This window comes from Callospermophilus lateralis, chromosome 11 (assembly GCF_048772815.1).
Source record: "Callospermophilus lateralis isolate mCalLat2 chromosome 11, mCalLat2.hap1, whole genome shotgun sequence".
NCBI lineage: Eukaryota > Metazoa > Chordata > Mammalia > Rodentia > Sciuridae > Callospermophilus > Callospermophilus lateralis.
Window position 1 is genome coordinate 48,504,660 of NC_135315.1, and position 26,272 is coordinate 48,530,931.

The 26,272-nt window shown below is 38.7% G+C and overlaps 1 protein-coding gene across 4 annotated transcripts in view; it reads right to left on the minus strand.

Moving 5' to 3' along the window:
• Nucleotides 1-750: 750 nt before the first annotated feature.
• Nucleotides 751-26,272, minus strand: part of Kiaa0753 (KIAA0753 ortholog) — a 65,373-nt gene continuing 39,851 nt past the window's right edge. For 2 of the 4 annotated variants that reach the window (XM_076869560.1, XM_076869561.1), the window contains exons 13-19: nucleotides 21,874-21,952; nucleotides 20,824-20,907; nucleotides 16,891-17,076; nucleotides 15,712-15,793; nucleotides 10,957-11,089; nucleotides 9,999-10,223; nucleotides 751-2,396 (exon numbers count right to left, since the gene is read on the minus strand). In XM_076869560.1, coding sequence (XP_076725675.1) covers nucleotides 2,279-2,396; nucleotides 9,999-10,223; nucleotides 10,957-11,089; nucleotides 15,712-15,793; nucleotides 16,891-17,076; nucleotides 20,824-20,907; nucleotides 21,874-21,952 — 907 coding nt within the window. In that variant the 3' untranslated portion in view covers nucleotides 751-2,278. The remainder of the gene's footprint in view (nucleotides 2,397-9,998; nucleotides 10,224-10,956; nucleotides 11,090-15,711; nucleotides 15,794-16,890; nucleotides 17,077-20,823; nucleotides 20,908-21,873; nucleotides 21,953-26,272) is intronic. The other 2 variants (XM_076869562.1, XM_076869563.1) reach the window with 2 other exon arrangements.

Consider the following 26,272-nt stretch of genomic DNA (forward strand, 5'->3'; position numbering starts at 1 on the left):
TTTTAGTACCTCTATAAACTGGGGACAGTCCATTCAACACTAAAGTACTAAATTCATGTATGACCCTTTCTGAAAATAGGAAATAAATGGGTCATGAGAAAACTGAAGGGGATTAGAAAATGACCTATACATGCCCAATGCTTGTGAATGAAGCAAACATCGCTGGAGGTCTGGGATAGCCAGAGGGCTGTAAATAGAAAAATTTATAAAGATTCAACTTCCATTTTCAAATAAAAGTTTTGTACTTCTTGCCGTTCGTTCTGTGTTGGTGAATGGTTTGCCTGCAGTGTTTTACCATAGGCCAGGGCGAGGGAGTAGCAACCTGGATGGAGAGGCAGGTAAGAGCCTCACACATGAGGCAGAGGCCAGAGGTTATCTGGTGCAGGAAAGACTCTCAAACAAGGCAAGTCGGTGGGACCAGACCCTTCAGAACACAGGCTGAAGCAGGAAGTGTTCAGCAAAGGGAACTAGAGGACAGTATCTAGGACATGCTGAGTGGGGAGGACAAGCAGGAGCATGCACTCAAGTGAACATTTCAAATTGCTACAATTATCTTTATGGGAATAAATGAATCCATGACCCTAGAATGGAAAACAGGCTTGTTTGAACAAAGTATCCCCTTCTGTGCCTCAGTGCAGTCATCTGTAAAATGGGAATAATAATAAGCACTGAGAGCGATGTTCTAGTATGTGCTCAATAAAGGTTAGTGTTTATTATAATTTATTTTTTTCTGTGGGAGAGGAAGGGGTGGCAGATAGTCCACTATTCTCATAGCAGACACAAAAGTATTCTCAATGGTTCTGTAAATCACATCGTGTTTTGCCTGTGAGGGAAAAAAAGAAGATGTAAATTATTTCAAATAGACATGCACATACTTTAAAATACTGAGTTTATTTTTTAAAAAAAACAGCACAGTAAAAATTGTCACACAAATTACTTCATACTACCAATAACAGGTCCTCCCATCCATTCAAGTGCATACATTTAACTCTCCAGATTACAGACCTGTAATTCCCTTGAAGCTCTTTACATTCTGAAGTACATAAAATTGAGGAAAATGTTAACATTAAATGAAAATCAATTTTGCACAAATAAGTGTGATTGAGCAGCTTAAATCATCACCTGAAAGACTTGCACTTCAGAAACAGTCCTGGATGACAGCACTGAGCGTGTGATAACAGGAGTCACATTATTCCCTGGGGTGTGGCTCACCCCACTTGTTCTTCACATTTCTTTCACCAGGCCTCGGGCAAATAATTGAGGGAAACTTTTTCTAGGCAGTGGCCTTATTTTTAATACACCTCCTTTCCTTTTTCTGAATTCGGTTTCTAAAATAACAGAGGCTTTTCCCTTGGGTACCACGACCTAAGACACTGGAGACCAAGCTGTTAGGTTTCTTACACATCTTCTTTCCTCTGGGGAGACCCAGAGTCTTCACGCTGTCCAGCTCTGTCTCCTCCTCCCACACAGGGCTCCTCTGCAATGTGGACACAGAGAGAGTTCCAACCTTCTCAGAGGTAGTGGGCTCCACACCTTTACCAATCCCAGGAGAAGACCCGGTCCCTTCCTGATATCCTCAAACTTCCTCTGAATTCAGAGAAAGCTTTTTATACCAGAATGTGTTAAGACAGAGCAATAAAAGGACTTTGAGGAACTGAAAATGTAAAAAATTACCTAGGGATTAAACCTTAAAGAGAGGTGTGTTTATCACTATTCACTGGCGGATTCCTATTTTTAGCTGCACAAGCGCAGAGGTTTGGCAGCATAACCTAACTGTGCTCCACATCAGTCTGTGACCCAGGAAGGACAGGTGTCCTGTCAGGGCACAGCCAAAAATGAAAAACATGAGCCAGGTGCTGGGACTCGGCCTCAATGCTGATGCCACCTGGGGGTTCAACAGTAGCTTGAATCCCTGCCTGAATCATATTTATTTATCCATTACCTTTCAAAACATTGTGATCACCAAACTGAGCCAGACGAATGAACATAATACCTCCACAGGAAAATTATACATTCTGAAAATATTATGTTGTCATAATTCATGTTTCCTGAGCACTGATAAATTTAACACATTCCATCATAAACTTCTAGAACCACTGCTATGACAATGAGAGAATGTGAAGTGAGGCTGAGCTCACTGGCATCTCCTTCCCTGCGGTGGGCAGCACCTTCTGTGCCTGGATGTACAGCTGAGGATAAAGGTTTCTTGTAGCCTAAAACACAGCACGGTGCCCTCTCTTCTCCAGTGTGGCACAGGGGGGCCTCGCCTTAGGAACCTTTATGGAGCAGCCTCTAGGAATTCCGAGGTGAACACGGCTTCTGCATAGTCTTCACACACATCCTGAAGTTCTGCAGCCACGGCCCCCAGAGCTTCATCTACCAGCTCTTCTGAAAAGCTGGAAGACAAACAACAGAGCTAAAGGTATGGACGGCCAGACCTGGAGCCATTCTGGTGCTCAGCTGGGGAACTTAACAAGTCAATTCTAAAATTTAAATAGGAATTCAAAAGGCTAAGAGGTAGTTTTGAAGAAGAAAAACAACATGAAAGGCATCTCTCTCCTAGATACTAAGATGATGGTGTGCAGATCCCAAAGTCGTGCTAGAGGCCTATGACAGAATGGACCTCCACCTCCAGAGAGCTGAAACCAGAGGTGACTGGAAAATAACTAGTGCAACCCAGTTTAGATCCACCTGGGACTAACCACCTGACAGAAGAGAGGCTGTGTGTCTTCTTTAATAGGGAGGGGGCAGGAGATTCCAAATTGTGCCCCTGCCCCTGCATATCCTTTTTATTCTGAACTGTTTCAAAAGGTAAAATGAAGACGTGATATCCCCAAAGTACTCAGTGTGTCCTAGAGACAAGGACATGCTCTTAGACAACCACGGTGCAGTGATAGAATCCGTAAAATTAACATCCATACAAAACCATCACCTAATCTTACCTACAGACCTTATTCAAAATTTGCCAAATGTCCAAACAACGCCTTTTATTCAGTGTTTTCTAGTCCAGCATTCGGTCCAGGATCAGGGGCTGCATTTACTTGTCGAGTCTCTTTAGTCTGAAATAGTTCCTCCGTCTCTTCATATTTTTAAAGGAATAAAGGCCTGTTTTTGCAGAATGTTTATGGCTTGTCTGCTGTTTATTTATGATCAGCATCAGGCTATACATTTCTGGAACAGATGCCACAGGGGGAGACTGTGTCCCCTCAGTACTCCACGGCATCTATTGGTCCCATTACTATGAATGGTGATTCTGAACACCTGGTTTCTCCCCTGTAAAGCTGCCCCCGCCCCCCGTAAATTAATATTTACAAAGTGTATTGTTGGGAGACACGCCGAGACCATGTAAATAATACCCCTTTCTCATCAAACTTGCCTAAATCAAGTACTACAGGGTTTCCAAACAATGATTTCTTAATCCTATCATTCCTTTTCCATTCCATACTTAGCATTTCACTATAATGAAAAGCTTTCCTTTCTCCCTTATTTGTGTATTCATTCATTCATCAGTTTGGCCTTATAGACTCCTACTTGTGGGTGTTCACTACAGATTCATTTTTAGAATCCATTACTATCACCTAATTTGATACTTAGAAATGTCCCAAGTCTGAGAATGTAGCTGGTGGCAGAATACTTGCCCAGCATGCACACTGCTCTGGGTTTGAGCTCCAGGATCATGAAAACAAAACAAAAAATTTCCCAGATTTGGACAGTCAAAGCCCCTTAGAGATGGCTGACTGACCTCTTGACATGTTCCCATCATTCTTTGAGCACTTCCTGGCTGACACAACATGATACTTTAGGATTATCTTACATTTTCCAGACCCAACCCTGGTCCTGAAATCAGGAGCCTTGGAGTGAAGTAATGAGAAACCAAGTTCTAGGTGTGCTCACTGCTACTGTGCCTCTACTCCTAGGCCCTCTCAGCAAAACACACACGCATGCACACAAACACACACACACACACACACACACACACACACACACACTCTCTCTCTCTCTCTCTCTCTCTCTCTCTTTTTCTTTTTTCGGTATTAGAGATTGAACCCAGGGGCATTTAAACACTGAACCACATCCCCAACACTTTTTCTTATTTTTTATTTTGGGACAGGGTCTCACTAATTTGCTGAGGCTGGTCTCAAACTTTTGATCTTCCTGATAAGCCAAATTGCTAGGATTACAGGCAGTACCATTCCTAGCTCCTTACTCTCGTTTTTATTTTTCATCTCTTGTGCATGTGTGTTGTCTCCATGCATTATTCTGCATATTTTCTTCCTTCCTATGTTCTAAGCCTCTAATTTTCTCTTCTGTTGTGTCTAATTTGCTACTGAGTCCATCCAATGAATTCATTTCAGAAATTAAATCTTTCATTCTAGTACTTTTATATTTTCTTTATTTCCCAATTCTCTGCCAAAATTCTAAGTTGTACCTTTTATTTCTGTGAACATACTCGGCACAGTTATTTTAATGTCCATGAAATAGCTCTAATATATGGACCTGCTGTGGGCCTGTTCTTGTTATTTTCTTATCTCTTTATTAACTTGTTATTTTTCACCATATGCCAGACATTGCATATGAAAATTGTAGAAAAAAGTTGAGTCCTAAAATGATGTAATTTTCTCCAAGGAAAATTTGTTTGCTTATGCCTAGAGACTGGGGGGCAATAACAATCTAGAGTCACTCCACTCCAAACTCAGGAAATGAGATACTTTGTTGCTAAGTGAAGTCCCTCAGCAGGCCAATTTATATCTGGCCACCCATACTTGCAAAGTGTAACATTTTTGGGTCCCAATAAAAAATGAAGAAAGTTTACCAGGGCAATTGCCTTACTGTGGTAACCCCTGGATTCTGGCTATCAAAAGTGCTACTTTTCTCCCTCCAGAATTAACTATCCAGTGTCACGTGATGGGCTAACCTCTCTGGGTCTCTTCTGTTCTCCATGATTCTGTCCTAGTTATTCCTCATTGCCTAGTTAACTTCTTGGTGCCTTTAAGTGTGTATGTTTTATTTTTAATACAGCTGTTCTATTAACAGTCAACCTCAGTGGGAGAAGAGGTCTAAATTACCAAGTGTGTCACTGCTAGAAGCAGAGGTGGTCTCCTTGTTTTTACATTTGCTTTGCTTTTATATTCCTACCATCAATTCACCACCAAATTATGAAAGAAATACAAAGGTACTCTCAATACTTCCAACATAGCAGATAATGTATCTGTTTTTTTTCTTTTTTTTCCAACCATTTTCACTCTGCCTTCCCTCGCTCCTGGGATCCTCTGCCCTCTATTCCAATGTGGACCAGTAACTTTCCAGGCTTGCTGAAAAATTCTCCTAGAAATGGCTTTTGTCATTTTTTCTGGAAGTTCCATGGTGGAATCTAAGCTTCCTAAACCCCAACCTTTTTTTTCTTAATGTACATTTTGTTTTGGTGTCATTCATCCTCTAGTATGCAGTAATGCAGGGAAACTAAATTTTTGGACATTTTGTATGCCTAACAATGTTTTTATTCTACCCTTAATTGATAATTTAGCTGAGCACAGAACTCTAGGTTACACTTTGGAACTGTGTTCAAATATCTTCTAACTTCCAGTGTTGCTATGGAAAACAATATGTCATTCTCTTTTCGTATTATTTGAAGGGGTCCAGTTTTAACTCTCAGGTATCTTTTGTCATCTTCTTAAGCTGGGATGCTTCCTTTTCATAGTGATGTGCCATGGTGGATTTTTATTCCTTCCATCCATCCATTTATTCATTCCATTTTTCCCTCACAGTGAACAACTGATGAACCCTTTGAATTTAAAGACTATAGTCTTCTGGGAAATTTTCTTATAGTATTTCTTTAGTAATTTCCCATTTCTCCTTTCCCACATTTTGGAACTACTATTATTCAGATATTGGTTGTCTCACAGGACAATCCTCTAATTTTTTTTTTTTGTTGTTGTTATCTAGCTCCTTGATTTTTTATTTGACTGCCTTATTTTTTTTTCCTTTGAATTCTTCTAGTGAATTTGTTTCGACTATCATGTTTTTCTGTCTTTCTCTTTTCTTTTTTTTTTGCACTAGTCACATTTTGGTGGGGAGACTGGGGATTGAACTCAGGCACTTTAGCCCTGAGCTATGACCTCAATGTTGGTTTTTTCTTTTTCATTTTCTGAGACAGGGTCTTGCTAAATTGCTGAGGCTGGCCTTGAACTTGTGATCCTCATGCTTCAGTTTCCAAAGTCATTGGGATTACAGTTGTGGGCCACCACACCTGGCTATGTTTCTAAGAAATTTTTCATTTTTGGAAAGTTCATTTTTTTGTAGTAGCCTGTTCTTGTTTCATGATATAACAGCTTCATTTAGTTCTGAGAATATTAATTCTAGTTTGTTTTTAATATTTTATTCAGTTCATTGCATTGTCTCCACCTCCTTAGAGTTCTCTTTATCAGTTATCTCACTTTTCAGTATTGCTTTCATCAAATGTCTGCTCATCTCAGCTGTCTGCTCATTTCAGCTGTCTGCTCATTTTCAAGAATAAGAATTTGAACCAAACCTCCTATTTTCTGGCTCACCTACAACAATGCCTTCACAATCATATCTGGTGCTTCTAGTTTCTAAGTCTTACCGAGGTTCTTCTGTACAGATAAACTGGCTTCTTCACCTACTAGGTACTTTTCTTTTCCTGGTCTGCTAACTCATATGTCATTTATCTTAACTGCTTTAAGGCTTCCAAATTCTTATTGATATTCTTGCTTGCTATCATTTATAATTTTATACTTTTTTCTTTGTTGTTTTAGTGACAGTGAGAGAGACAAAGGAAGTAGAGATAAATACATATATTCAGTTTGCCCTTTTCAACTAGAAATCTCATTTTTTAAAAGCCCGTAAATCTTTAAGAATTTGCTTTTATCAAAATCACTATCACAACTGGATGCAATGGCATATGCCTGTAATCCCAGTGACTTGGGAGGCTAAGGTAAGAGGATCGAGATTCAAAGCCAGCATCAGCAACTTAGTGAGACCCTGTCTCAAAATAAAAAAATAAAGAAGGGCTGGGGATGTGGCTCAGTGGTTGAGTGTCCCTGGGCTCAATCCCTAGTACCAAAAACCAAACCAAACCAAACCAACAACAACAACAACAAAAAAAAAAAAAACCCACAAATACCTTCATCTTTCCCTTTTACTTATTTACTTGCATCCAGTTTATATCGTCTTCTCCCTCTGAGCACTGGAACACTGTCTTTCTTCAGGAATAAGGAAGAATAGACATACAGAAAAGAAATTCTTTGCTAGAAGAATTTCTTACCCTAGAGACTAGTACCAGATGAAGTCAACTGCCTTTGGATGCTTTTTTCAGGATTTGATCAATACAAAACTCTCATCTTTGGAACATTCAGAAGTTAAAACAGGATAAATAATAATAATAAAACAACAGAACTAGAATGTTCAGATACACTGTCACTTGGTGCCAAAGGATGCCAGAGGAAAGTATCTGTAAAAATCCAGTCAGATTTTTTAATTAGTTCCATCCTTTATATTTTAGCCTATTATCCTTATAGACTGGGAGAATTTTGCCTACACCTACAAAAACAACTATGAACAAATATATCATTTTACTAGGGCATAAAAAACAAACAAGGAATAGTCTATCTTCCTAAGCTTGCTTCTGGATTTCCCAATATGGTGGTTAGTCTAAGGGATCCTGACAGGTTATGGAAAAATGAGTATGTATGCTACAGAACTATAAGTGAACACATGGAAGCAAGTTGAGTTAACTTCTCTCCCCACAGAAAATCCTCAGAGCACATGTCACAACAGATGTGCATCTGAAGAGTCACCCAGAACAAAGGGTTTTTTATAAGCTTCAAAGGCTACCATATACTAAAGAGCAGTGTTAAATCTTAACACAAGGCTTGAATATGAGTGATTATCCCTGATTCTGCCTAAATCCCACTAAAATAAAAAGAAATATACAAACAAATACATACACATACAAGGAAAAAAAAAAAAAAAGAACACAAAGTATATGAGAAACGTCCAAAATTTTCAGAAGGCAAAAAACACATGAAAAATCATGACTGATTTAGCAGTACAGGGGAAATATGGAGGAAACTGAAACCAAAGCCTTTGAGGGAGACACCAGGCAAAAGTAAGCTGACTATCTCACCAAACATCAGAAAGGCTCAGGAAGTAAGAGTACCTGGAATCAGGAAGACATAATGTGGTAGGGGATAGAAAAACAAGAAAAAGGGTTGGAAATTTAGAGAACAAAAACGAATTTTCCAGAACAAGAATAAGAAAATTTGTTTTTGTTCTCTAAGAAAATCTGCAGATCTATCAGCAGTTAGGATGATAGATTTCCACTCCTACTCTTGCAGTGAACTGACAATCCCTTCTCCACCCCCACAAAAAAATGAAGGTATATTCTTTGGAAAAAAGGAACCAGTAGGGGCTGGGTTGTGGCTCAGCAGTAGAGCACTCACCTACCACTTGCGAGGCTCTAGGTTCAATTCTCAGCACCACATAAAAATAAATAAATAAAATAAAGGTATTGTGTCCAACTACAACTTAAATAAATAAGCAAGCATCAATCAAATATGAAGGTATATATTTTCAAACTTGGAAGTCTCAAGAAATTGCCTCCAATACACAAAGCAGGATAAGCTCCATCAAAACAAGAGAGTAAAACAAGAACGAGGAATACAAGGGCACAAGGACATCAGAAGGGGGCTAATTCAACACTCAGGCTGCAGATGAAGTTCCAGGACAAGAGCCACAGAGCAGAGCTGCAGAACAGCTGGGCCAGATTAGGGCAGGAGGAAAGGGAGTCCAAGCAGAAAAAGGAGGGCTGAGGCTCGGAAGCAGAGGTCAACTGCTATTTCTGTTTACCAGGAAAATTATATTGAGATTGTTGGTAGTGTGTACAGAAAGATGCTAAACATATAAAAGCACAGGCAAATAAAAAAGAGGTGATTATTAATTCCTGAAACATGTTTAAAACCTGTTTAAGAAAAAAATATAATCATAGTATAATATTTATTCTCAATGACAAAAAATAACCTTGCATGTCTATAATAAAGCAATACCCATAAGAAATTTAAATTTTGGTCCTTTTTCAAAAGAATGAATTTACGCATATCTTTTAAGTGTGGTATATATAAACAAAAGAAGGCTATCCAACCTTCTAACTTTAGTAGCTGCAGGGTCTTGTTTTATGAGGCATAAAACTACTTTTTCCAGGTGAGATGACCTGGAGGAGGAGAAGGGTTAATAACAATGTGGAGTCAGAACTTGCTGCTTGCAAAGGCAAGCATGTCCTGACCATGCAGATTTCATAATTATGATATTTCCTGCCTAGCCATATTTTGTGTTCGCGTATGGGACACCACCCTCACTAGTTGCAACAGGAAACCAGCCCCGACTGTACTCCTGAATACTATATCTGTTGTTAGGGGCTGAATGTTTGTGTCCCCACCTAAATTCATGTGTCAATGCCCTAATTTCCCATGTGATGGTAGGACCTTTGGAAGGTAATTAGGTTTAAATAAGATCATGAAGGTGGAGCCCTCAGGATGGGGTTAGTACCTTTATAAGAGGTAGAAGAGAGACCACAGCTCCTTTCTCTGCCATAAGAGGACACAGCAAGCAGGCCACCATCTGCAAGCCAGGAAGAGGATGCTCACCAGACACCTTGATCTTAGGTTTCCAAGCCTCTAGAACTATGAGAAATAAATTCCTGTTGTTTTAAGTCCCCCAGACTGCGGCATTTTATGGCAGCCTGAGCTGGCTAGGATCCTCGCATCAGAAGAGGCAGCAGCAGAGCAGTAGTAAAGCCTGTTCGGTTTTAGTCTCCTGCATCTGAAAAAAGGCAGTCAGCAGGGAAAGCCTGTCCACTAGCAACAACTGGAATCCTAGGGCCCAAAAGCACAGTATGAGACCTTGGCTGGCCCTCTCTCCAGCTTTTCAATGAGTCTAAAATTTGGCACTTGGTTCCTAAACACAGGCACATACATTTTACTGACCTTTCAGCTATCAGCCATGGGTTGAAGGAGCCTACGGCCTCATGAGCTATGATTCGGAGGTACTGTTCAAAACGGCTACAGTAGTCGCCAATGCTATGCCGCATACCAGGTGGGACAAAGAGGGGAGTCTGGCCTTCTCTCTGTTGGGAATCTTCTGCAAGAGAGGGAAGGGAAGCCTCTCTTTTCTCTGATCTCTCCTCTGTTCCCACACTTTCATCCAAGGAACTGAGAAGAAATAAAGAGGATGAAGGCATTCAAACTTCATTGACAAGCAAGGGTGAACTGTTAATTTATCCTAGAGGTTTCATAACCAAAGGCTCATCTTCATTTCTCTTTCTCACACTAAACAAAGCTCAATATCCTATCATCAGACACTGTTCTCCTTCTCAGTGTACTAACCCTCGACATCGCAGGCATTAGTTAGTGTTCCTTACACAAAGCAATTCTGTGAGCAAATCCTGCAGTAAGTATCGGCACAACCCATATACACCAAAGTAATGCTCTCAACATGAAAAACCAGATGCATGGTACGGTGTGCTGAAGGGCTCAAGATACAACATGCTCAATGGCCTTTCTATAACCATGCTGTTTTACTTAGTCATCTTGGAGTTTGCAAGATCTTGCTCAAAAGAACTTCTTTGTTGCTGGGCGTGGTGGCACACGCCTATAATCCCAGCAGCTCCAGAGGCTGAGACAGGATGACTGTGAGTTCAAAGCCAGCCTCAGCAACAGCAAGGTGCTAAGCAAATCAGTGAGACCCTGTCTCTAAATAAAATACAAATTTGGGCTGGGGATGTGGCTCAGTGGTTCAATCCCTGCTTACCATCCTCCCCACCTCCCCCAACCCCTGCCCCCCCCAAAAAACCTTCTCTGTCAAGTGGGAACTGAAGAAACTTGGACTTTAATGATGTCAAAGGCAGCCGACCACCATGGAGACTAACAGCGTCCTGGCACTTACTTGCCATTGCAGGGCTTTTCTAACACGATGTTCACAGCTGGATCCTTTCGAGCTGCTGTCTTTGTGATCCTGATTGGATGGGGAGACAGAGGAAGAGACAGAGGACTTTCACTTACTGTTGGGATTTTCTGATCTAGAAAAGGAGAAGCATAAAATGACGGCATGTAAGGAAAAGTTGATGTCCATATTAGAGCCGTCCTAGTGCCAATAACCTGTGAGGATGTCACATCACCTCTCTTAAGCATAAAGGGCACAGAGAGCATGCAAAGGGAAAGAATGCTCATTTTACATGCAAAGGTAAATTTTAAAAGTTACAGAGAAACAGATGAAAAATCAGTCTTAAGAAATATTAAGCTCCTTCAGAAATCTCTGCCAGCTCTGAGGAAGACTTCTTGACAAGGTGTGTGGGGGCCCCAGGCTATGCAGGTTCCATTAGGACCCAGTAAGTCATTGAAGGAGTCTGAAATGGTTCTTTTTTAACCTTTAAATGCTTTGATTACTAAAGAAGAAGAAGGGAAGAAAAAAAAACCACTCACACTCGAACACTTAATTAGCTAATTTGTTTCTGGGCAATGCTGGAGAAAAATCTACATGATGATAGTCAAAACATTAATTTATTAACCACAACTTGCAGGCTTGACAGCTCTTTTGCGTTTAAGATTATTTCTAATTTTAAATGTGTTGCAAGTATAGGAAGAAAATCTGTCCTTTTCTTAGGTAGGGAGCATCTGTATGTTAAGTAACTTTCTCTGACTCTCATTTTTAATCCTTACGGTTTCTTACTGTCAAAACAGAAAGGCTAAACAAGTCAGCTTTTGAAAAATATTATTTAGATTATTAAATCAATTTTCCAATGGTCAAGGATAAGAGATAAAGATATCGCACAATCCAAAGAGCACTTTAAATTTGGTTCTGTGATACATTTCATCAAACAAGCAGAACAAAATAAACTGAAAACAGGATTCTTCTTACAATTTCATAATTCTGGAATTACAAGTATGCAAAAACTAATTTCTTACTATTCTAAAGAGGTCCTTTTCAATGCATACCTAGATTTTATGCAGAGTCCTAGATAGTGATAATTCAAATCATCCTTGAAAAGAAGTCCTCCCAAGACTGTCTTCAACATGATGCAACCTAATTTAGTGGCCAAGGGCCAGCCGTAAGTAAAACAAATTGCCCTTCGTTTCTCTTTACTCTGTTTCCTGAAAAGAAGCTAAAATGACCACTGATTGACTAGATAATAATTAGAAAGGTCTTGCTGTACTAGCACAGTAGAAGGCAAAAAGGGAAACATGATAAACCCTGAGAAACTCTCCAGCCTCAAAGAATCGGTAGCATAGTTGGGAGAGATAAGACACCTTACCAAACAGTTCTAACATATGATAGAACATGCTAGAATGTGCTATGTGAATTCATCAGCAATAAATAGAGGAAGGGAGCACAGTTCTAATACAGAGATAGAGGTTGAATGTCCATTGTCCTAAATGCTTGGGATGAGAAGCGTTTGAGATTTTGGAATATCTGCATAGACTTTACCAGTTAAGCTTTCCCTAATCTGAAAATTCAAAACTTTAAAACTTTGACTGCATTTTGGACTTCAGATTTTTGGCTTAGGGATGCTCAACCTGTATGAGGAAAATCACTTTATAAGTAAGGTCACATGAGCTGGGTCTTGAAGGGTCATTAAATTGGTATGTGATGATACAAACGGAGGCTGGAGGACGGTTAGAAAAAGAGAATAACTTCAACAAAAACCAGTACTTAAAATTTACATAAAACAAAAAGAATTCTTTAATATTTTGTTTGGATGGCTCATCTTTTTGTCAGAACAAAACTGACACAGAGGGGGAAAAATGACATGGAAATTATTTTTTCTTAAGACAATACCCCAAACACATATTTTAAAATAATTATGTATGACATATGCTGTTGTAAACCTTCTTTATACCCAATTTCCTTTATGTCTCTTAGTAAGCGTAGACAAATAGTACTTGGATTCCTTTAAAGGTAATACTTAACCACATTTTATTTTCCTCTTTTCACTGAGTAAGGCAGTAACTGACAAGTGTGAGTCAAAGAGGATTTGATTAACATTTCCCAGCCAAAATTGTGATAGCAACCTAGCAATTGAGGCCAAAATGTGTATATATGAATTCCAAAAAGTGGAAGAGAAAAGCAAACTTCTTCGTGACAAATGGTGCTGGAACAATTAGCAATCCCCTGAGATAAAAAATAAATGAGCCTTGATTTCTACCCTCAAACCACAGGCAAATTTTATCCAACAAAGATCACAGACCTTAATATAAAAGATAAAACCCAAAATCTTCTAGAAGAAAACAAGAGAACATCTTCTAACCTCAGAGGTAGAAAAAGGTTCCTCAGACCACAGAAAGCAAAAATCACAGAAGAAAAAAACTAATGCCTTTGAGAAAATACTCAGGTAAACCACTTACAGGTAAAAATATTTGCAAAATATCTAGCTGACTGCCAGGATAGAGGGAGGGAGAACAGGGAAGGAGGACTAACAGATACAGGGATTTTGGGGGGTGATGAAAATGTTCTGGAATTCAGAAAGTAGTGATGGTTTGTACAACTTTGTGAACATATTAAAAACTAATGAATTGTATACTTTAAAAAGGGTGCATTTATGTGAATTATATCTCTTTAAAGCTATTAAATTAAAAAACAAAAACAGAGCTGAGGATGTGGCTCAGTGGTAGAATAGCTGCTCAGCATGTACAAGGCCCTGGGTTCAATCCTCAGCACCACCAAAAACAAAGCAAAACACGTAAAAAACAAAAACTAAAAAACGAACAAACCATATTTGACAAGAGCTTGTATCCAGAACACAAGAATTTCTACAATCAAAAATAAAAAAACAATTTAAAAAATTGGATAAAAGATAGTGGATACTTCACAAAGGATGCTATATCAATGGTCAATAATCCCTTGAAAAGGTTCTGTATTTATTCATTGGGAAAATGAAATTAGAGTCACAATGAGAAACCACTATTCCCCTACAAGAATGGTTACAATTTAAAAAACTGACAAACACCAAATGCTGGCAAGGATATGGAACAACTGGAGCTCAGTGTACATGAAAAGGTTAACAGAGTGTAAAATGGTACAGGTTCTTTGGCAAAAGTCTGGCTGTTTTTTATAAAGTTAAATACACCTATCATATGACTTGGCAAGTCTACTCTTAGGTTATTTATCCAAGAAAAATAAAAACTCATGGTCCATACAAAGGCTACCCATGTATTCATAGCAGATTTACTCCTAATAGCAGCAGATTTACTCTTAATAACTCCAAACTGGAAGCAATCAAATGCAGATTCATAGGTAAATGCATAAACCAGAAGTAGTACCTTCATACCACAGGATACTACTCAGCAATACAAGAGAATACAATAGAGTAGCAGGATGAATAAGGTCCCTCAAGACATCTACAACCTGATATCTGGAACCTGTGAATGTTACCTTCTATGCCAAAAGGACTTCAATTAGGCTGAAGACCCGCCCCCCTCCCCGCCCGCCGCCCCCCCCCCCCGCTCGCCGCCCCCCCCCCTGCTCGCCGCCCCCCCCCCCTGCTCCCCCAGTACCAAGGATTGAACCCAATGGAACTTACCTCTGAGCCATATCCCCAGCCCTTTTTTTTGTATTTTATTTTGAGACAGGGTCTCAATGAGTTGCTTAGGGCCTCGCTAAATTGCTGAGGGCAGCTTTGAACTTGCAATCCTCCCGCCTCAGCCTCCTGAGCTACTGGGATTACATCTATGTGCCACCACACCCAGCAAGCTAAAGATCTTGAGATGAGGAAAGAATCCTGGATTACTGGAGCCTTAAATGTGACCAAAAGGGTCCTTATAATAGACAAATAGAGAAAGATCTGATTACAGAAGAAAAAAGACAATGTGGGAATGAAAACACAGGCTGCACTACAAAGGCCACAGATGAAGGAATGCCAACAGTCTTAGAAACTGCAAGAAACTTAAGGAAAAGATCTTCCCCTGGAGCCTTCAGAAGGAATTAATTAACCTTCCCATCTCCCACTTTAGACTTCTGACTTCCAGAACCAGAAGAGGATAAACCTGTTTTAAGTCACTAAATTTATGGATTAAACTTGTTAAAAACTTCAATTTGCTCCAGTGGCAACAAGAGAATAAGAAACATAAATCTTTAAAACACTAAGCTGAATGAAAGGAATTTAGACAAGAGTATATACTATGATTACATTTATATAAAATTCTAGAAAAGTCAAAACCGATTTAAAAAGCACAGTGGTTGCCTGGTGGTGGGGAGCTGACTGGGAAGGGCATGAGGGGACTTCCTGAGATGACGATGTGTGCTATATCTGGATAGTGGTTGGGTAACAAACATGTACCCATTTGTCAAAACTCATCAAATGACAATTAAGATCTATACACTTTATTATATTTAAATATTAAATCACAAAAGAAAAAGACTATAAATAAATATTAAATTCTAGCTGATGATATATATGCTACAAAATTAGGGATAAACTACTGATATCTGGCAACATTGAAATGTGAAGATGCATCTGAAATGCAAAGACAAGATGAACTGATGGTCAGAGGGATAAACACATGGATGGACAATCAGCAAATTGTTCATTTTATAGTCCCAAAGGTGGGTACGCAAATATTCTCTGTATAATTTTTCTAAGCTTTTCTGGGTGTTTGAAACTTTTTAGAATAAAATGTTGGGGGAAGGAGCAGGGGGAATACCTACCATTTCCTACTTCCTGAATCCATAAATGAGGATCGGCATATACAATTTTATTATATCTTTGGCGAACCGTCTCCTGGTATTTCTTAAAAAAAAAAAAAAAAAAAAAAAAGTTTAATTTATTGAAAAAATGAGTTTCATTGTAAACAGAACTAGTAGGGATGGAAAAGTTCTTCAGACATGATTAATACAGACACAGGGCCAGGAACAGGTGGTTGCCAGGATAGGAAGTGATTAGCTCATGAAGTGAAGAAATGATTAGCTCATGAGGTGAAGTAAAATAAAACAAGGTGATTAACATGACTGCAATCTAGACCAGTACTGCCCACTAAAACTTGCTGTGATGACAGAAACATTGCTTATGTGCCCTGTCTAATACAGTAGCTAATAACTATTGAGCACTTGTAGTGCATTTTAATTTTAATTATTTAATATTTCTAGGCACATTCAGCTAGTGGCCAATGTTTGGGATGGCTTAGGTCTGGAAAGTTATCCTCAACAAGGGAAAATCAGTTCCAAGACCAGAATAAAGTATATATCTTAGAATTTTCAAAAATCAACAAAAAATTGTGTTCCTTATAATGCTTCTTTTAGGCAGTAAAGTCAACTGAAATGTAATCATGGTACAATGAAAAGAAAATGCTGAACTTGCTGCCAGGAGAGCTGAATTCTCATCTAGGCTCTCCCTGTAATTTTTTGTTATTCCCTTGCTGGTTCTCAACTTATTCCCTTACTGGATCTCAATTTCCGGCTCCATCCAGGGAATGGGTTAAATTTTTGAGAAAAGCATAAGTAGTAGTACAGCAATGAAAGGTAAAATTATCTGTGATTTGATATGATCATACTACAGAAGAGCAGAGGAGGCAACTGAATAGTACTTATAAGCTAATGGATGAAAAAGTCTATGATCCCAGTGTTTCTGGAATCACAAATCATTACTATTAAGAGGATAATAATAGTTATCACTTACGGCGTTATGCATCAGACTATATGCTGAACGCTTTATACCTCATCTTATTCATTAGACAGGATAACTGACCATAACAAAGTCATACACTTAGTTGGCAATATAGCTGGGACTTAAAAGTATGATCACATGACTCTGGCTTATTAAGCTCCAGAGGCATGAGGAGGAAGAGGTGAGCCCAAGCAGCAAACCAGACCAGCAGCCCTAGACCTTACTTCCATTTCCTCCATTCGGAGCATCATGATCTCCAGATTTGGGATGTCCTTGCTGTCCCTCAAGGTGGGTGAGGTTTCTGAACCAAATATCTTATCATGAGTCATAGCCCAGAGCTCATGAGCAGTATCTTCCAAAAAGTAATCCAACTGATGAATATTGATAGATTCAGAATTAACAGCTGTAGCCTACAAAATAAGGAAAGGGTAGAAAAGTGATTAAAAACTTAAAGATTATTGCTGATAATAATAAACCAAAAGCATAATGATCAAACTGGTAGAGTTTCTATGTTCAAACTTATAAGTCACTAAACATCAAAAGCACTAACATCAGTATAATTTTTATCATAGTTATTTAAATGATGGCATTAATCAAGTAATAGCATTATTGTCCATGTAAATTAGATAATTTAGATGTTTTGCCCATTAGTAGAACAATCTCTTCCTTCTGCTATATTCAGGAGAAGGTATCATATTGTACACATTATAATAATGTACACATACATTGTACAATAATGTACAATATGTTACCTTCTCCTGAATATAATAATAATGTGTATAATATGGTACCTTCTTTTGGGTCAGTAGTTTTATACTATAAAAGACTCAAAACATCACAAAGTTCAGAATTCTTTATCTTTGCCTGAGATTCTGTAGTTATAATCTGGGAGCATTTCACCAGCCTTTCTTGACCGTGTATCCTTAACATGTACAAAGCATTTCTACATGCATTATATTGCTCTTGATCCTAATATATGTCTTGCAAGAATGTCTGCTGGGTAAAGAATGAGACGCTCTTAGGATTAAAGCCTGATGCAGTCCACTCATCAGCTTGCAACTTTGGACAAGTTTATTCAATCTCTCTGGGCCTCAATCTTCTCATCTGTTCTATGGAAATAATAATCTTGTATTTCAGAGGTGAAAGATTTCAGAAGAGCTTGGGTATTAGGACACTTAGCACAGTGCTTGGCATGAAATAAGACATCCAGCAAAAGGTTACAGCTATAGCATTAAAAAAAAAATCTTCTAACAGAAGAAACTATATTAATGGCCAATAAAGAAAAAATGTCCAACTTTAATCAAAGTTAAAAAAAAAATCAGGGGAATAAATGCAACAAAATTACAAAAAATTAAAAAAAAAACTAGAAACAACAACACAAACATGGTTAATTAAGGTGTGTGTGTGTGGGGGGGGTACATGTGTGTGTGGTATATGTGTGTGTGGTATATATGTGTGTGGTGTGGTGTGTGTGTGTGCATGTGTGTTGTATATGTAATATTTTCCATCTATAAAGAATGGAATACCAAGAACACCATGTTCTATTAAAAAAGATAAGGACAGCCAGGTGTGGTGGTGCATGCCTGTAATCCCAACAGCTCAGGAGATAGAGGCAGGAGGATCGAGAGTTCAAAGCCAGCCTCAACAACTTAGCGAGGAGCTAAGCAACTCAATGAGAATACAAAATAGGGTTAGGGATGTGGCTCAGTGGTCAAGTGCCCCCGAGTTCAATCTCTGTTACCCCCGCCTCCGCCCCCCCCCCCCGCCCCCGCCACCTCCACCAAAAAAAAATATAAGGGAAATCTCAATGTGCTGTCATGGAAAGAGTGACAAAATATAAAGAAAGCAGCATGGTACAGAAAAGCACATGGTCTGTCTGTGCGGAAGTTTTATTTTTCATACTACACTTTTTCTTTCCTAATTTGAATTTTTGATGACAAGCATATACAAGTTTAAATTCTAAAACAAAAACCTCACATATTTTATAAAAATAAATTTCAAATGCATGTTTAATGAAAACAGTAGCTGTAAGAGAAATATATTTTCATGGTCCCCTTTTAAGAGCTTTTTCCTGGTACAGAGATCATCTGGTTTATAGGTAAATCTACTGAGAGCTAAATTTTACTTATTATTTACAAGTAAAAGGGAGCAAACTGTCTTCTCCATTTTAAAGAAAATTATTCTGAGAATTTGTGTTTAAGGTCCTACAGCTCTTCATAAGTTAACATAGTAAAAGAAAATTCTACTTTTATCATGACAACTTGCATGAATTTGTGTTTATTTTTGTCCAGTTATTTATAAACATTGACTGTTGACAGTACTAACTGGAAACCACCCTTAGCAATGCTACTGCTGTTTATAACGGCCCAGAATTCACTGGGTGTGGTGATGCATGCCTGTAATCCCAAAGGCTCAGAAGTGTGAGGCAGGAGGATCACAAGTTCAAAGCTAGACTCAGCAACTCAGCGAGGCCCTAAGCAACTCAGCGAGATCCTGTCTCTAAATAAAATACAAAAAAAGCTGGGGGTGCTGAGGCTGTAGCTCAATGGTAAAGTGCTTGCCTCACATGTATGAGGCACTAGGTTCAATCCTCAACCCCACATAGAAATAAATAAAGATACTGTGTGTTCATCTACAACTAAATTAAAAAATATTTTAAGTGGGGAGGCTTGGGGGATATACCTCAGTTGGTAGAGTGCTTGCCTCGCATGCACATCACATCCAAACATGATGGTTTCTATTTGTACAGTGAGTCTACAGGACCTGTAGAATTTAGCTCATTGTTTAGGGGAGGATGGCACAACCTCTTGTTGGTGCTACATATTATTTCATCTTCAGGAAAGTACTGGTTTGTGCAGAGAAGTGTCATACTCTCCCTCTCCTAAAGCCAAATTTAGCTCTCAGTAGATTCAATTCCCAAATTCCCAGCACCACAAAAAAAAAAAAAAAGGCTGGGGATGTGGCTCAATGGTTAAGTGCCCCTGGGTTCAATCCCTGGTACAAAAAAAAAAAAAAGCCCAGAATTCTAAATATTCTCTTTCAATAAACTGTATTAGAGATTATTTAATGCCTACACAATAGTTCAAGGCTGATCATTCCTAGCAATATTCGGACATGTCTATTCCATTGTCAGCATTTATAATCACTACACTTTTCCTTCAAGTTAAAATGCAGTACAGAGAAAAAAAAATGCAGAACAGAGTTGCCTCCCTAAGTTAGATATGAGCACATTATTTTGCTAGGAGAAAAATCATTTAGTGGCTATGCTGCACAAAACACCAACCAGAGCATAAATGATTTTGTAATGACCAAATGTGGTTTTAGCTTCCAGTCTTCGGAGTCTCAACTCACACGAGATTTGGTCATACGATAGTGGTACAAGAGAATTATGATCACAAAGATTATGAAAATATGGTGCAGCTAAAATATTACTGAATAATTAGAATAGGATGGATATCTTCTCCAAACCTTTCTTCCTGTTCCTGAGGTCATTGGCTGATGATGTCAGTTCAACTTCCTTCTAACTCTGAAGTCTTTATACTTGCCTTGCCCTTTACTTATTCTAAGTTAACTGAAGCAATAAATATCTTTCCAACCTCTGCAAAGATTAAAAGGATGCAACTTGCACTTTCTAAGCCTATGCAAGGAAGGAGCATTCCCCCCAAAGATGTTTTTATTTTTCTCAACTGTTTTTATTTCTTTCCTAGACTTTTTTTTCTCTCTGCCAGACTAGACACTGGTCACATGCTAGGCACTCAAAACATGCTTGCCTAACAAATATATTAGGCCCTAAGTATAAAGGAAATTAGGCCAGCAATGAGCACAACAAAGCTGAATGAAAGGAAATGAGGGCAGCCATTCTTCTGCCACAGCCATCAACATTCAGGGCCACATGCACCCGCATTCTGTCATCAGGAGGAGAGATGAAAGAGCCACTGACAAAAACCTGTGGCTCCTGAGAGGTCTGTGTGCTGTTTGCAAGGGTGATCTAAGCCATAATGCTAAATATACAATGTAAGAATTAACATGCCAGATACGAAAAATAATTTCACCCTCCTTGAAGAGGATAATGTAGTGTTTGCAAAGTAATCTGCATATCATTTTCCTTCGACTGGAGACATCATCATGTAATAATATCAGAACACCACAACACGCACCTGCTCTGCAGGCTGGGCTGCTGCTGTGTTAAATGATGGACGATCCTTCAAATGAGTATTTGCTTCCGTAGAAGAATTAACTCTCTATTAAAACAGATAAATACATTCATGGATTATAAAAACTTACAACTCATATTAGTACAAATGGATGCTGTTACCAGAATAACTTCAGCTGTAGCAGTATTAGGTTTTTTGCAGCAATTAAAGTACTTTGTCTTCATGAAAATAAATGCCATGTGTTGCTCTTGGCTCACCATGCTTTTTCCTCCCTCATCTTTGTAAACACTGCCACAGTAGCTGTGTCCTTTTATGCAAATCATTAAACTTCTCTGTTCCACGGTTTCCTCAATGATAAAATGAGGAGGCTAGATGATTTGATCACTAAGAGCCCCTTAGTTCACTACTCCTGAAGTTTCCATGGACTTGAATAATAATTTAACATTCCTTAACTTAAACACACAGAAGTTTAGTGGTCTGCGCAGGGACCCAGATGGTATTCATTCTATTTAAGCTTCATCTATTCATCCAAACATGATGGTTTCTATTTGTATAGTGAGTCTACAGGACCTGTAGAATTTAGCTCACTGTTTAGGGGAGGATGGCACAACCTCTTGTTGGTGCTACATATTATTTCATCTTCAGGAAAGTAATGGTTTGTGCAGAGAAGTGTCATACTCTCCCTCTCCTAAAGCCAAGCATTCCAAATCGCTGTGGTGAGAGAGGACAGCATTAGAGTGGAAGCAGGAAACTAAATAAATTTGCGGGGTTAGGAATGGAAACTGCAATCAAAGCTTGTTCCCCAAATTAAAATCTCACTTCTCTCAAAAGCAAGTCTTTCCTTTCTTCCCCCTATCTGTTTCCCTTCCCCATAACACAGGACATACCAATATAGTGTGCAGTGGTCTGCAGGTGTCTAGAGAGGGCTGTGCTGTGCAATGCAGCTTCACGCTAAAGAGACACTTGACCCAACAAAGGGTCAGTACGACCTCTGTGGCAACTCTTTTTATTCTAGAACTTCCAAAGACAAGCAGAGGAAATGAACTAGATTACCTGGGCCTTGACCAAGAGGGGTTTCAAACGTTCCAGAACTTCCTCCTCTACCTTGTCCGCTAACTGGCTGGCAGAAATGCTATTTAGAAATAAAATTGAAAATTCATGTCAAAAGCAAGAAAATGTCCTGTTTTGCATACCCACCCACTCTAGGTGAAACTAAATCTAATGATTATAAGACCCAGAGTACTTCTCTAACTACAATGACCATACAAATTAATGGAGATGTTATTAAAATGTAGACTCTGATTTAATTAGTGGAGTGAGGACACATTTCTGCATGCCTAAAAGCTCCCAGGTGAGGCAACACTGCTGGTTCTAGGCCCCACTTTGTGCACAAGGGCTTAGATAACATCTAAGGAAGTGTGTCAGAACTGGGGACATTGAAGACAAATTAGTTGTCTCTAAATAGCTAAAGAGGGTAGTAGCTAAACTGCTCCCTTTTAAAATCTCACTGAAAACAATAGCAGAGATAGATATACACACTCAAACATGAGGAGGAAAAACAATGGTTCTGGAAGACAAAGGACAAAATGATAATTAACTGAGCTGACCTGTGAATGTCAAAATCTAGGCCAGTGATAGAGAAACTAAGAACACACATAATTTGCACTTCTGACTTAAACAGGCACGCAACTAGTGGTACAAGGTATATCTAAGTCTGAGGAAAGTGGGAAAGAGTAACTTAAAAATGGAAGAGTTTAATGATATCTGAGAAGTCAGATCCCCAGGTCCCTTGCCCTACTTCACACAACTGGACAACTGCCTCTCTAAGAGAAGCTCTAAGAGAAGATCAGTTTGCTCATTCTCCAGAGTCTCCAGACTAGTGGTGGCCAATCACAGTTGTATAGGTGCCATACTCAAAAGAGGGGAGCAAGTGTGCGAGCTAAATGCTGAGTATGAGACCCTCAGCCCCCTCCCCCAACTGAACTCTTGGGACACCCACATCGAGATCCTTACCCTCCAGGCAGAAGACCAAAAACCCCTTTTCTGGGCAGGCTGACCCCATCCCAAAGGAAAGACTTCAAGACCAATACAGGGGTCAATTCACATGGCCCCAGAAGAAAGCTCAAGTTCAATAATCCTTTCATCAGAAGGTGTTGGAATAGCCAGATATCCATAAGAAATAAAATGTAACTGTGATCAGCATCTCATCTCAAATACAAAAATTAATTCAAAATAAATCACAGACACAAACATAAAAATTAAAGTTATAGGCATTTAGAAGAAAATATCTTTGATATCTTAATTTGGGCAATGATTTCTTAGTTCACCAAAAAAAAAGAAAGAAAAAAAACACGCAAAAGAAAAATTGATAAAAATGGTCTTAATCAGAATTTAAAACTTTAATCATTTGAATAACATTAAAAGATACATAGGAAAGCCAGAGTATTGAGAGGAAATATTTGTTGCACATATATCTGGCAAGGGGCTTGTATCCAAAACTATGTATAAAGAAGTCCAACCAATAATTGAAAACAATGGTGACCAAAAACAATGGGCAACTTATTTGAACTGACATTTCACCTAATAAACACTAAGAAAGGTGCTCATCACCATTAATCATCAAGGACATGCAAATCAAAACCACAAGGAAAGATCACCACAACCTCACCAGAAGGGGTAAAATGAAAAAGATCGCCAAGACAACAGGTGAGCAAGGAAACAGGACAACTAGAAAAACACTCTTGTGTACTGCAGACAGGAGTACAAAAGGTTACAACTACTCTGGAAAGCTTGTATGATAGTTTTATAAACAACTGCCTATCTTACAACCCAGAAATTCTACTCCTAAGTATTTACCCAATAGAAATGAAAGCATGTCTACAAAAAAAAAAAAAAAAAATGTGTAAGAATGTTTATAAAAACTTTATTTAAACTAACTAAAAATGGGAAATACTGCCAATGTTAAATCGCAGAAGAATGGATAAAGAATATGTGGTACATTCACCCAGTGGAATACCACTCAGCAATACAATGGAATCAACTGCACTGATATAGGCACCATGTGGCTGAATCCCAAATACCTTTTTCTTTCTTTTTTAAATTTAAGGCAAGGTCTCACTAAGGTACTTAGAGCCTCACTGACTTGCTGAGGCTGGCTTTGAACTTGCAATCCTCCTGCCTCAGCCTCTTGAGCCACTGGGATTTACATGCCCACTTGTTAAACAAAAGAAGCCAGAAACAAAGGAATGGACTGTGAAGATTCTACCAGAGTTCAAGAATAGGCAAAACTAGGCCTGGGGTTGTAGCTCATGGGTAGAGCACCTGCCTGGCCACATGGGAGACAGTGGGTTCAATCCTCAGCACCACACATAAATAAGCAAAATAAAGGTACTGTGTCCATCTACAACTAAAAAATAAAATAAAATAAAAATAATAGTCAAAACTAGTCTATGGGGCAAAACATCAGAAAGTGGCTGCCTCTGTGAGGGATTTGGTCATGTGGGGGTAGGGAATGACCAGAAAGAACACCTAGGAATAGTCTAGATTGATGGACATTTTCTTTATCTTGATTAGGGTTTTGGTCACCCAGATATATACATCTGTCAAAACTCAATGAAGTATAAACCACTGAGTTCTTTGCACATTACTACATGTAAAGTATACCACAAAAAAACCAATTTTTTAAGAACCCTAAAACTAAATACAAATTCTAATTCAAATGGCAGAGTTTTCAATCAGTAATCAGTCCCCTCCATTTAAACACTAGAAGATAACCAAGGATTACCAGCTGAGAACGGAAAAGATTATGTAGAGCAGTAAGGAAAAACTATTGTTAATGTACTCAGAGAAGAAAAATAGCATAAAAGGAGACTAAGAGAGAGAAATTTGGAAAATATAATAGAACTCTTAAAATTTAAAAACACTGTAGCAGAAATAACAAATCTAATAACAGGTTAAATACTAAGTATGAGGAAATTGCCTCCTGGGGTGCAAGGAGGAAATAGGAAAAACAGATAAAAAAAACTCGAGGACCAATCCAGGAAGCCCAACATCCAAGAACAGAAGTTACAGAATAGGAGAATAGAGAAAACAGACAAAGAAAACAAGTGCAAAATAAAGCAAGAACATTTGTCAGAACTGAAGGAAATAAACTGCCAGATGAAAAAGGTCCACTGATAAATGAAAACACATGCACACCAAGTTCTGTGAAATTTCAGAACACTGCAGGGAGAAAAAGGGTTGCTTCTAGAGAATTAAAAAGCAAGATTCTGATTTCTCATTGAAAACAAGACAATGAAATAATATTTTTAAAAAATTCTGGTTAGACTTCTGCTTTGGGACAGGAGGAATATATGTTCTTTTCCCATTTTTTTAAATTAAGTACAACTAGGAACCTTAGACATTAAATGTAAACTAAAGAAAAGGACTAGAAAAGGTAGAACAAAGACAGATCAGCAAGGGACTCTGGGAACCAAAAAAAGACAAGGTGGTGAGTTCCCTGGGTTTCCTTTTTGCCTCGGATATCCCAGAATCAGACACTGGAGAAGCCAGTAATCAGAAATGCCAATAGGTACAGACATACTTATGCACATAAATGTATAAGATTAAGTAAGATATAATAAAGGCCCACTCTCTCTAGCCAAAGGGACAGTTGCAGAAGATGGAAAATTGTCAGAAAATAACTCCCCAACTACAGCCAAACACCACAAAAGAAACCTGTGCCATGTGTCATTGAAGAGAGTAGAGAGCAAATAAGTACATGAAAGGATGTTCACCATGTACTAAACACTTATCACAACATCAAAAACCAATCAATGCTGGCAGAATTGCAGAGCGACTGGACCCCTCAATCCTGCTGGTGGGGGTAGGGAGCCACTCTAGAGAACAGCTTGGCAGTTTTATATTAACCCAAACACAACTGCATATGACCCAGTAATTGCACTCTGGCATTTATTCTAGAGAAAGGAAAACTGTTCTTGAGTGTTTACAGAAAACTTTATTCATAACAGTCACAAACTAGAAATAACCCAGATGTTCCTCAGATGTTTAACCAGTGAACAATTTAAAAAATAGTGGTATATCCATAACATGGAGTATATTTAACAACAAAAAGAATGAACAAATGAAACATGCACAACCTGGATCAATCTCCAGAGAAGAATGTACGGGAAAAAAACAGTCAATCCCAAAAGGTTAGGCAAATATGTTTTCACTTATATAAGACTTGAAATAACAAAATCATAAACAGGGAGAACAGATTAGTGGTTGCCAAGGGTTATAAGCAGGTGTGCTATAGATGGACAAACATGAGGGAACTTTGTGGTGATGGAAATGTTCTTGACTGTATCACTGCCCTTCAGGTGCTCCTTGACCGTGTCAAGGTCAACATCCTGGTTGTAGCACTATGCTATCGTTCACTAAAATATTGTACTAGGGAAACTGGGTAAAGGGT